The sequence below is a fragment of the Pipistrellus kuhlii genome, unplaced genomic scaffold, assembly GCF_014108245.1.
Source record: "Pipistrellus kuhlii isolate mPipKuh1 unplaced genomic scaffold, mPipKuh1.p scaffold_m20_p_4, whole genome shotgun sequence".
In the NCBI taxonomy this organism is placed as follows: Eukaryota; Metazoa; Chordata; class Mammalia; order Chiroptera; family Vespertilionidae; genus Pipistrellus; species Pipistrellus kuhlii.
This window is the reverse complement of record NW_023425540.1, coordinates 38077981-38090878: the sequence shown is the minus strand read 5'-3', so window position 1 is coordinate 38090878 and position 12898 is coordinate 38077981. Positions and strand designations below refer to the sequence as shown.

The 12898-nt window shown below is 38.0% G+C and overlaps 1 protein-coding gene across 2 annotated transcripts in view; it reads left to right on the top strand.

The window, feature by feature from the left end:
* Positions 1-6854, top strand: part of HOMER1 (homer scaffold protein 1) — an 86000-nt gene extending 79146 nt beyond the window's left edge. For both annotated transcript variants that reach the window (XM_036410987.2, XM_045571663.1), the window contains exon 9: positions 3385-6854. In XM_036410987.2, the coding sequence (XP_036266880.1) occupies positions 3385-3573 (189 nt within the window). In that variant the 3' untranslated portion in view covers positions 3574-6854. The remainder of the gene's footprint in view (positions 1-3384) is intronic.
* The last annotated feature ends 6044 nt before the right edge of the window (positions 6855-12898 follow it).

Here is a 12898-nt window from a genome sequence, read left to right as displayed (position 1 = left end):
TTTAATATTCTCTCTTTGTCTTTTGTTCTTGGCATTTTAATTATGATGTGTCTTGGTGCAATCCTCTTTGGATTCCTTTTGTTTGGAGTTCTCAGCGCTTCCTGGACTTGTAAGTCTAATTCTTTCCCCAGGTGGGGAAGTTTTTGGTCATTATTTCTTTCTTTTTTAAAAAATATATTTTATTGATTTTTTACAGAGAGGAAGAGAGAGGGATAGTTAGAAACATTGATCAATTGCCTCCTGCACACCCACTACTGGGAATGTGCCTGCAACCAAGGTACATGCCCTTGACCGGAATCGAACCCGGGACCTTTCAGTCCGCAGGCCGATGCTCTATCCACTGAGCCAAACCGATTTCGGCAGTCTTTATTTCTTCAAATAAGTTTTCAGTACCTTGCTTTCCCTCTTCTTCTGGCACCCCAATAATTCGGATATTGGTATGCTTGAAGTTGTCCTAGAGGCTCCTTACACTATCTTTATATTTTTGGATTTAAAAAAATTTATTTTTATTTTTAATTTTTATTTTTTTTTCTTTTCCAATTGGGTGTTTTTTGTTTCTTTGTATTTCAAATCTTTACCTTGATTCTTGTGATTCTCTAGTCTGCTTTTGGATCTCTGATTATTATTTTTTATTTCAGTCAGTGTGTGCTTAATTTCTAGTTGGTCCTTTTTCATCTCCTCGAGGGTCTCATTAAATTTATTGGCCTTTTCTAGAAAATTCTTGATAAACTTTATAACTGTGGTTTTGAACTCTATATCCAATCGTTTGCTTTCCTCCATTTCTTTCCTTTGTGATCTGTTTCTTTGTCTCTGCATTTTGGCTGCATCCTTAAGTTGATAGAGTGGCTTTGTGTGCTAGTTGTCCTGTTGGGCCCAGTGACTCATCCTCTCTAGTTGGACACACTTGGTGAACTCCTTTATGGGCTGTGTGCACAGTCTTGTAGTTAAGCCTTGATTGTTGTTGGTATCACTGGGAGGAATTGACCTCCTGGCCAATTGGCTGTGAGGATCAGCTGTGTCTACTATGGGAGAACTGTGCTGGAGACACCTTTACGAGTTAAAGACTCGCTTCAGTGGGGCTTTGGTGCTCACTGAGTCTGCCCCCTGAGTTGTGTACCTTATGGAACAGAGGAGTTGTAATCTGGGTGGTTCCACTCTGACCCCTGGGTACACAGGCTCTTGGATCTCCAAGGAGGTGCTAATTTAGCCTCTGGCTGAGGCCACCCAGCAGGAGGTACAGAGAGATCTGCAGATTCCTCTTCTTTGTTTGGGGTTTTGGAGATGCCCAGATGAGGCTCAGCTGTGAAGCAATAAAAGCTGCTTTGGGGCTTTGGGCCTTCTTTTGGATGTTCTGGGTCTCCCTGACTCAGCTGCAGTTTGTTAGGTAAGTTTAGAATTCAAAGAACCAGGCCATTCATATGCAAAAGCCTCTTCACTCAGCTTAGATGGGGTGGAGTTTCAGGGCATAGCAAACAGCAATGGCTTAATGGGGTGGGATCTCAGGATGGAAGCCTTAGTGTCCCGAGGTAATCACTGCAAGCATCTCTAAGAGAAAGCCGCTCCCGAGTTTTGCCCACTACCAGACAGTTCAGTTTCTCCCTGTATGAGTCTCACCCGGATCTGGAGTTCAGAGCATTTGGGATCTTTTGCCTCCCTCCCAACTGAGAAAGCCAGCCATGTACTCAGTTGCCAGCCCTCTCTGAACGTGCGCACCTCCATAGTTTCTGTGAGCCTCAGTGTGCTTTTCTCTTTCCTCCAGTTTGTAGAATTTCCACTCAGCCAGCCTTCCTGTGGTGCTCAATGATGTCCGTTTTGTCCATTAGTTGTAGTTTTAAAATTGTTGTTCAAGGCAGCAGTTCAGGTGTTTACCTATACCGCCATTTTGGTTTCTCCAAAATGTTTTTATTATTCCATAGAATTTGCATACGTGAATGTAAATTGTGTCAGTCACCTCAGTCTCTCAGATGTAAAAGTGAGCTTTCTAGAAAGCTTATATATACAGTAGCCCCCTCTTTACGTAGGGTTTTCGTTTTTTATTAAGATTGCACAGAAAACAGTTACTTGCAGGCAACTGTAATCTGAAGATATTAAATGGGAGATTCCAGAAATAAGGTTTATAAGTTTTAAATTGCATGCCATTCTGAGCATCGTGATAAAATATTCAGCTGTCCTGCTCTGTTCCGCCGCAGGACATAACATCTCTTTGTCCAGCGTATTCACATTGAATAGGCTGCCCACCTGTTGGTCACTTAGTTGCTGTCTCAGTTACCAGATATTTTGGGAGAGAGACCACAATTACATAACTTTTACTACAGTATGTTGTTATACTCTATTTTATTGTTAATATCTTCCTGTACCTAATGTATAAGTTCAATGTTATCTTAAGTATGTATGTGTAGGAAAAAATACAGTATATATATAGGGTTTGGTACTCTCTGCAATTTCAGGCATCCACTGGGCTTCTTAGTCCCCTCTCAGATAAGGGGACTACTGTAACTGCCAATTCATTGCTTACCTGTAATTCATATGCTTATTTAAAGTATAATAGTTGGTTTTCTGCTTTTTTCCCCTCAATTTTATTTTTTACTGAAATATATCAAAGCTCATGCTATGTTATTTTATTTTATAGAATTGCTTACCATATTTGTGACATTTAGAAGCATTTTTAGAGCAATAAAAACTTCTAAATACCATATGCCAGAATTTAATGTGTTAAAAAATTGTTTTTGTTGCCATGAGTTTCCTTTTTTTGTGTGTGATTCTTTTTCTTTCCTTGTTTTCTAGTATGTTGGAATTATTATCTTTACAATTCTTATATATAGTTATTATATATCTTCACTATCGTTTTTTAGCAATTGAACTATGTTTTCTATCACATGCATTCATTCGCTCTTGTGGCAAAACAAAGAATAATTAACATATTTAGAGGATGCTAAAACTCCATTTTAGGAAGTCATTTTTCTTCTCTCAGTATTTCTCCAGAATTGCCAATAAGGAGAAAACATTAACTCCCCTCTTTTTCTCTGCCTGCTTTCACCAGAGATTGCGAACAGTTGTGCATTAGGAACAGCACGGTAGCCGAAATAGAAATGAGATGCGGATAATCCTCTAAGTACTGTCTCGGTATTTGAAGTGCCCAGGGGTTTGCCTGGCACAAAGTACGCAGTAAGGAAATTTTTGTTAGATGGGTAGGTAGGTTCCTGAACAAACCAGACAGTAAAACCACATGGATTTCTTGGATGGTGAAGACTAAAATCTCTCCTAAAATTGTGTTAACCTGAGATTCGTAACTACCACAATATTGGAAATAACAAAAGTTATATCGTTTTCTAAATCATTAACTGACATTATATATATATCTATATCGCACTTTTGTTTCTAAAGGAAGTAGAAATTCGGAACAAAGACCTGGAGGGACAACTGTCTGACTTAGAGCAACGTCTGGAGAAAAGTCAGAATGAACAAGAAGCTTTTCGTAATAACCTGAAGACACTCTTAGAAATTCTCGATGGAAAAATCTTTGAACTAACGGAGTTACGAGATAACTTGGCCAAGCTTCTAGAATGCAGCTAAGGAAAGTGAAATTTCAGTGCCAATTGATTAAAAAAAAAAGAAGAAGAAAAAATACACTGTCTCCCTTCATAGGACTGTTTGGGCTCTGCATCAAGATTGCACAAAAAATCTAAATATCACTCCTCCCGGAGGAGGATTTTTTTTGAAAATTGGAATTGTATATTTCAGTGTAAATTTTAGAATCCAGCTTGTAGCTAGTTGGGGAAAAAGAGATGAAACACTTGAACTACAAATTACCTCCATGTATATTATTGGCCATAGCTAACTAGGAAATTACAAGTAGACACTTAATGCAATCTTTTTTTTTTTTCTTTCTTTTTTTCTTTTTTCTTTTTCCTGATATTAGCCAATGGGAGAATTAACGATGTCTGGGTCACATCCCCTTTTTGTGTTCAACACAGTGAAGGCTATCTGCTTTTTAACTTAATTTATTTATGATATCTAAAGCTGTGTTTTGTGCAAAAAAAAAAAAAAAATCCACAAAAAAACAACTTAGTGACGAAAGCCCTGTCTTTTGTTATAATCTGAATAATTTCTCAGGATACTTTTGCACTGTTGGGAAGCAGTGTCATGACCAGTTAATTCTTGCCAGGAGTGAGAGCGCGCTGCATCTTTAATTGAAACATGCTTGCTGTGCCAGGGTGTGTAGAACCCTTCCCTTTTTTTTGTGGGAAGATATTTCACTCTGGTGGCCACTCTGCTGCACTCTGGTGTTCTCTAACCTTGTCCCTGTATAGTTTACTTTTCCATACTGATCCCATGTATTTATGAGAAGATACTGTCTCCCATTTTACTATACATTTTAAAGCCAACTAACGAAGGCAGCTGAGTCCCTCAGAAATTTTTCTTTTTAAATTTCTAATAAATTTGACACAGTACTGAAATGCAGCAGCCCGTCGCTGACGGTCTGGTCTAGCAATGTTAAGTATATTTACAGAATATGCAGTTACCTTTATTTATATCTTTTGCAAGAAACCTTTTCTGGATGATCAACGCATTTCAATTTACAAATAATTGTGGTTATTGGGGAACTGTTTATTATAGATCCTTTTCAGGTGTATAGATATTTTAAAAGGGATCCATTTCCATCCAACAGCGGATCAGAGGACTATTGGGATTGAGCCGTGTACTCTGTCTGGATCTCCACGCCAACCACATCTCTAGTCAAACCTCACAAGGCAATATTCTGAACTGTTAACTAGGCATCTCAACACAGGAATTCAATTCAATAGGCTCTTCTCAGTGAACAGGTTTTAATGTTGTTTTGATGTAATTTTAAAAGACTTTTAGCAAAGATGCGTTTCTTTATATATTTCTTTTAAGAAGCTATTTTAAAAGTAAGGCACGTGCTGTTTAGTCTGCATATGGAGTAGGAGTTGCATCAGAGTCCATGTATTCTCGCTGTACAATGCCTGCGGTGTTGAGGAGGGTTCTTTATTTAAAGTGTATGCTTGGGAATCTGACTCTGAGGAGTCTACAAAGTGCACTGACTTTTGGTTTGTACCCCCAAAAGACTGAATTGTTAAGAACAAAAGTAAGCTAATTGATCAATTTGTAACCATTTTTTCACTCACAAACAGCTACTCAGCATAGGCAATTTTGTTTTATATATGTATGTGTATGTATGGAAATACATACATATTAATTTATATTAGAGTGAAAAATAAATGGTTTCTAAAGTTAGTTTCTAAAGTGAGTTTTCAGATGTCTCTGAGAAGTTTTTATCAGACACTTGATCACCATGTCTTATGTGTGCTATAACATCATGTGAGTCACCGCCATCTATTTTAGGGCATTTAGCTCACCTGTGTATCACAGGGAAGGTGATGTAGGTACACAAGGGCAGAGCTGAGCTATGTCTCTGACAAATCAGGTAATAAAACTTTACTTAATTGATAGAATTTTGAAGTAGATGTGATTTTATCTATCAGTTTCTGAGTAACAAAGAGCACCAGATTTTGACTTAAATAGGAAATTTAACTCTAGGGATCAGGGAATGTAGATATGAAGAGTTAATAAAAGTAAGTAAACAGTGTATGTAAGCTGTTGAAATGGTAAGTGAATTATTTTAACGATGTAATAAGATATTTTTAAATTTTGACATAGTTATTATATAGTGGGAAAATAACTCATCAAAATGTCTCCACTTGAGTTGTACTGATATGTGAGATGTGTGTAACTCAATATATACATATACTCATATGTATATACAGAAATTTTTTTTTAATATTTTCCTACTATATGAAATTTAAAATTGGAAATTTTCTGAGTTTTTTCCTTGTCCAATAGAGCCTAATTTTTTTAAAAAAGTGATCTAACAATTTATTGAGGGCTGCACCTTTAAATTCCCAGATTGTCATTAGACGTGTACAGTATATGGGATAAGGTGGACACAAGGGCACATATAAATAAAATCTTAAGACTATTTTAAACATTGATTTACGGTAGGAGAGTCATCATTTTCAAGTCATAATTAGGTTGTTTGCCTACTGTAGTTTTCTCCATTTCTGTATTATAGAAATAAAAGTTTGCATATTAAAATTTGATTTTCCCAGAGGCAAATATTATATAATGTATCTATATTTAGATCAAACTGTGGTAATATATTTGTCAGAAAACAGTGCTGGGGACTGTAGCCTGAACATGTGGACTCGAAGTGACACAGGAAGGAGAGCAGAGGGTGATCCCGTTGTGTATAAGTTATTATATGAAAACTGAACTCTTGTACAAAAAAACAACTGGAAAAAAAAAAGAAAGACAAAAATACAGTTTTTATTTTGCAATACACTTGTTGTTCTCTGGAGAATGTACTTTATCTTTTTTCCCCTCAGTCTTTTACAGATACTTTTTTAAAAAGCATTCAAGTGATGGCAGCATTTACTTAAATCTTACAGGTGCTATTGGATTTTACATTTAGTGTGATCTGTTGTGAAACCCTAACTTTGACATAAAAGGTTTTGTAAGTATTTTCCTGCCTGGAAAATTAGTTTTGGTCTCTCTCTCTCCCTTTCTCCCTCTCACTCGCCCTTTTCCTCTCCCTCTCCCTCTCCCTCTCCCTCTCCCTCTCCCTCTCCCTCCCTTCCCCTCTCTTCTCTCTCCCCTCTCCTCCTTCTTCCTTCCTTCATTCCTTCCTTCCTCCCTTCCCCTCTCTTTTTTCTCTCCTTTACTGCAGATTTTACAAAGTTCATGAAGGTGCGTCTCTGCCCTTACAGAAGAGCTCCAGCACCATCATAGATTTAATGTTTTGCTGTCATTGAACTGTTGGGAAGCAATTACAGTAGAGAAAAAACTTTCCCCCCCCCCCCAAGTGGAACTTGAAAAAGGGACACTCAAAATTAAACCAGTACCAACTTTTTAAACTCATTGGTTTGTTAAAGAATTAAATTCCTTGTTCAAATTAAATTCATTCTTTAACAAGTGTGCTACAGTCTTCCATGTTTTCATTTAACTCTGGAGTACACAGCTGGCCTGCTCTCCTGTGCACCTGATTTCTGTCCGTTCTGGAGTGGAGGCAGGCAGGGGGGATATTTGTTAGGTGGGAGTGTTTGTTTTTCAAGAAATTCTTTTGTTTAGTTGCCATCAAATGTCTTTAACATCCTAAAATTCTGTGCTTGAAGTTATAAAATGGTCTTCAATGAATTTTCGTCTCCTGGATATTTAGCATTGTTTTTTATCATTCATGAAGTAAATTATATAAAACTTACAAAAGAAAACTTCCATATAAGTAGTAGTTGAGAATGACATATTTTAAAAAATTTCTTAAGTAGCGGCTTATACCGTTATTTTTTTAAGATGATTTTCATGTAAGAGTATTTTGAAAATTATTAGAAATGGATTTTTTTAAAATGGCAATAGTTGCATCATTCACCTTTCTCTAGTTGTGGAGATATTCCTCATATTTGTGTTAAATTGGACCTTACTATTTTTATGACTTTTTTTTCCTCTATGGGAATCTGATATGTAGATGTCACACAAATAGAAAACAGTGAATTGAATTAAAGACATGATGTTTTTATTTATTTAACCCTCACCAGAGGATATATTTTTCATTGATTTCTAGAGAGAGTGTAAGGGAGGAAAGAGGAGGGAGAGAGAAATGTTGACATGAGAGACACATGGATTGGCTGCCTTCTACACTCGCCCCTACCAAGGCTGGGGAGCCTGCAACCAAAGTGTTTGCCCTTGACTGGGAATCAAACCAGGGGCTGTTTGGTCTGTAGGCCGATGCTCTGAGCTAATCGGCTAGGGCAAATGTTTTTCATTTTTTTGTTTATATATTGTCTTATAAAATAGCTAATGATTTCATCTTAGAAAAAACCTTCAAAAACTCAGTCAGCACTCACTGCCTAGTGCTTTGTACACTAGATGGAAAGGAAACATTGTAAGTCACTTTTACCAAAAACAGGTGACAGAGGGAGAGAAATAACATCTGGAATGTTACGATAAGTCCCCCATCGTGGCAGTGGCAGTGGGAATGGACAAGATGTTCAGAGAGTATTTAGAAGGTGGAATTAGTAGGACTGACTGGCTAATGTAGGTGACAAGGAAAAAGAAGAATGCGGGATGATTCCTAGCTCTCTTGAGTTGGACAACCAGATGAACAATCTCATTTATTGAGAGAGCAAATTCAGGAGAGGAGGAGGGACAAAGCAAGATGAATGATGAGTTCTGTTTTGAGTTTAAGAGGTCTATAGAACATCTGAGTGAGATGTAAGTCTAAATGGAGCTTAGAAGAGAAATATGAGCTAGCTGATTGGGAGATAGGTATCTGGGAGCTGTCAGCATAGCTCATGGTAATAGAGGGCATAAGAAATGGGGAAAATACGATGAACGTGTCCCTGTGGGCCAGGTGCAGGGCAGGACCAGAGCTTGTCAAGGAAACAGAAGGAACGGCCAAGAGGGAAGAGTGAGCAGCCGAAGTGGGGGGACTCGTGGAAGCGTGGCGTGGAGGGTCAGAAAACCTGGCAGATTTCACACGATAATAAAACCTGTAAAGAAACTCATGTCTGAGGCAATGATACTTGACTGTGTTCTATTGAGATCCTTCCTTAAAGTCTGATTTTAAAATATATATTAACTTAAAAAATCAAAACCAGCAAACTCCAGTGCACCATATATAACATTTCAAAACATTGAAATCCAGCAAACATCAGCACCAGGTTAACTGTTTTTTGTGCAGGTGCAGAATAAGGCCATCTCTGGTAAATTGAAGAGCATCTTGGTATTTCAAGGTGAGCTACTAAAGAAGTGCTACTATTCCTTAGTGTGAATCAGGGCTTTCTCAGTACAACTGAAGCAAAATGCAAAGTGGGGTCTACATGTGGTAACTGCTGTCTTTCATAAGCCCAGTTTCAAATGCTTATGAAAATGACTTCATTTTTCTTATTGACTTGTTGATTAAATGCTACTTTTTTTTTTCTTTTAATAGCTTCCATGCTTCTGTCATTTCTAAAAGGTGTGGGGGTCGGGGGACAAGAGACAAGAAGAATTAACGCTTTCCTAGTAGAACTTAATTATCTTTCTGTGGCTCACCTGCCTCTCCTCAAAGTCAAGTTCTAGAGGCTTTAAGTGGATTGCATGTGCCTTTTCCAGTGTGTTACTTTGATACTGAATTCACCTTGAGGACCAGGTGATTTTGTGTTCGCATTGCCATAGAAAGTTCAGAGAATTAACATTTCTGTTGTCTTCCTCTTCTTTTTATATTGATTCATAAACAGGTAACTGTATACAAATTATCTCTGGTAGAAATAAGCTCAAACAACAACAACAACAACAAAATACTCCTTGTATTTGTTATTTGATTTTTATGTCTAGTTTAAGTTAAAATTAGCTTGATTTCCTCGAGTAGACATGACTTGCACTACTTAGGTGAATTAGAGCATGTCAGACATTCCAGGAATAAACGGAGCTACTGGTTTTCAAATTTGGCTCCAAATAATCCATAAAACTTACAAATCACTTGTGAATTGTCAAATAAACTGACTTTTAAACCACCTTTGTTCATATTTTTCTACTTAGTGATTAATCTTGGTCTCCTTTAGCAGAGCCTTTATCTAGAGTACGTTCTGTGCATTAAAATCCCGTTATATATGATAGTGTAAAACATAGAACGTCACAGTCCATGGTGCATGGCCATCCCACAAGTTCACAGCAATGTCGTGACTTAACCGTATTTGTTATCCCATTTTATAGATTTCATAGACTCAGCAGGATTAAGTGATTGGCCAAGTAAGAGGCAGAACAAGGAATAGAACACAGGTCCTCTGCCTGCTAATCCACTCCATCGTGTCCCAACTAGGAACGGCAGGCCTTTTATAAGAAGGCAGGTACAGGTACAAAAGTTTAAATTCACAATATATCACTTAATGAGAAAAAGTATTCTCCATGTTACAGAAGTATTGTCTTTGAATATGTAATGCACTACTTCTCTACTTTTTTTAGGGGGGAAAAAACTTAATTATGCAAGTGGTTCTTACATGATTACTTTTTTTGCAAATGTTTTTTAATAGTACAGATAAAGCAAAAGTTACTCTAAAGTTCTCAGTTTCATCCCTAGAAATTGCTACCATAATCTAATTAATATGTGTCCTTTCAACATTTTATATCCATTTATATACAAAATATATTTGTTGATAGATATTTTTAGTTGTTAGAGGGGCAGGGAGCGTATAAATTTTATATGGCTTGTCTTGTTCTACAATTGCTACTTTTTACTTAATTTCGTTTATGGCCAAGTTGGTACAAATAGACCTACATCTCCCCCTTTAACTCCTTCAGAGTTATGCTTTATGGATATGTCACAGTTTAAGCATTGGCATATTTTTCTTTTCTCTTTTATACCACCACCTTCTTCTTGAACTTGAGACTACTAATTAAATATTAGGGGTGCATAGGATTGATTAATACCCAGTTACCAAATTCTCCACACTACCTATTATAATCCAAATCTGGATAGGCTCTGGATGTTTTAAGTTTTCCTGAAATTTTCAAAAAATGTTTTAACTGACCCTGAGGAAAATATTTCTAAATGAAATATTTCGAACACCTAGCACATGCTTTGGACAAAAAAAAAAAAGTTGTTGAATAAATGTGTTGAACAACTGAATATGCTTACTGTCTTAGAAAAGGGGATGCCCAATGTAAATTTTAACCTTGACTTAGTCCACCAGCTGTTGGATAGTGCCATCGGGATGGCTCAGGAACCCACAGGGGTATGTGAGACAAACACAGAGTGTAGCGCTTCCCCCGCCAGTTGAAACATTCTGTGAGCACTTACAATATCACTTGGCACTGGGAACGCAAAGATCTAAGACATAGTCCCTTCTCGCAATAAACAGTCTAGTGAAGAAAGCATATGTGTTCAATATGTGCAGCAATGTGTGTTGTGATAAAAGGAGTCATTGCTTCCACTGACTTACAAAGGAAGGAGTTAGTCCATCAGTGGTGACATCTGAGCTGAGATGTAAAGATAAATAGATGTCTACTTAGAAAATTCTGGTGATGGCCAGAGAGCTGAGGGGAAAGGGTGCATCACAAGAGCACAGGGCCATACCCTCAAATGCGGTCTAACTCCCTGGTGGACCCATCAGTGGCTTAGCTTGGGGCACCCGAGCAGATGAGGTGGGCACATTCCAGATCGAGACCTTGTTTCGTGTCCATGGCAGTTCTGACTCTCTAAAGGCAGTGGAAAGTCTCCGAAACCTTGGAGGAGGGAAGTAACATGATTGGATTTACATTTTAGAGAAAGCAAATCACTGGCCACAGTATCAAGAATGAATTTGACTCTTTGAGTTAATGGAGGTATTAACTAACTTTATTGTGGTAATTATATATATAATTGTATATTGTATACCTTAAACTTGTACAATATTATATGCCAATTATATCTCAGAAAATCTTGCAGGGTGGGGAGGAGATTGAACTAAGAAACGTTCTGCAAGAACAGATTCAGGATTCTAGATAACTCATTTTTTCATTGTAGAAGTTCAAGTAAAAGACAAAAACAAAAACAAAAAAACAAAACAAACTAAAAACAATGTGAAAACAGCTGAACTAATTATGAGATATATTCAAAAGGTATGTGATGGGATGCCATTTTAGAATTTTTAATCTGTTTATTTCCTGGCATTTATTAATCCTTTTCCTTCTCCTTACAACCAATTCAGACAACAGCCAAAGCATTCAATTCCCTGCCCCTCAGGACTGGGTTGTTAGTGCAGTAATGAGAAAGTCAATTCTCTACTTTTGGATTTCTTCTCTCAAATCAGATGAAAACAACAACTTTCATGTGATAAGAAAGAGGAAATGAAGGAAACAAGATAATGAGAAGGTAGTATTACTAAGAAAAAGCCCTGAGCACTGCCCCCTCCCTCTAACACACCAGCCTTAAGTCAGGGACAAATAGGTGAACCCCACGGGATTGAGAATTGAATAGCAGAAGACACCCATGCCTCAGTTTCCAGGTATCCCCTGGACCAGGGGGATGCAGCAGATGCTGAGGAGAAATGGTGACACAGTGTGTCTAAACTAAGGGAGTCTCTAACAAGTTTCTTAGGAGCCCAGAGTGGCAAAGGGAGGCATCTGCAATGTTTCCCTGCCTGACTCTCTCTAGCAGGTGCAAAGTTATTGACCAAGGAGCCAGTGAATTAGGACAGAGTCACTTGGGACCAAAGACGAGATCAGTGGATGTTGGTGCAGAAAGATGCCAGTGGCCAGCACTGAGAGAGGTGGACAAGGAACCAGAACCCACCATTCTCCCAGCTCTCCAAGGACTCTGATGCTACATGAAACCTAGTTGGAACCCCAGAGAGGAGGTGGGAAACCCTCATTGGTTGAGTTTATCTTGAACAGACAAAACCAATGTTTCTGATGCAGAACATGTTTTAGAACAAAACAGAGAAGAACGAAGTCATATTCTTTGCACACCCAAACAATGGCCTGCAACAATGTACCCACCACCAATAGAGCTTGTAGGGCTTGGTAGCTGGAGGACTTCTAGATTTCCAGATTGGGTTGGAAGAAATGTAAGTTCTGTTTGTTGAGTTGGAGGTACTTCTCCAGAAGTCTTATGAGTCTGAAGATTGGGAAGGGAGTGTTGGCTAGAGAAATGGGTTTGGAAATTACCAGAAAATAGGTGGTTGGTGATGCCATGAGATGAAATCAGAGTGGGTGAAGACAACAGGACCAGAGCCCTAGAGAGCCCTGATATTGAAAGGGGTGTGCAGGGAGAAATGGAGGTCGAAAGGTCCAAATGACCTGGAGAAGAGCTGGCAGATAATCAAATTGATTAACTGTCATTTAATTTTATACTAAATCAGTAGGATCC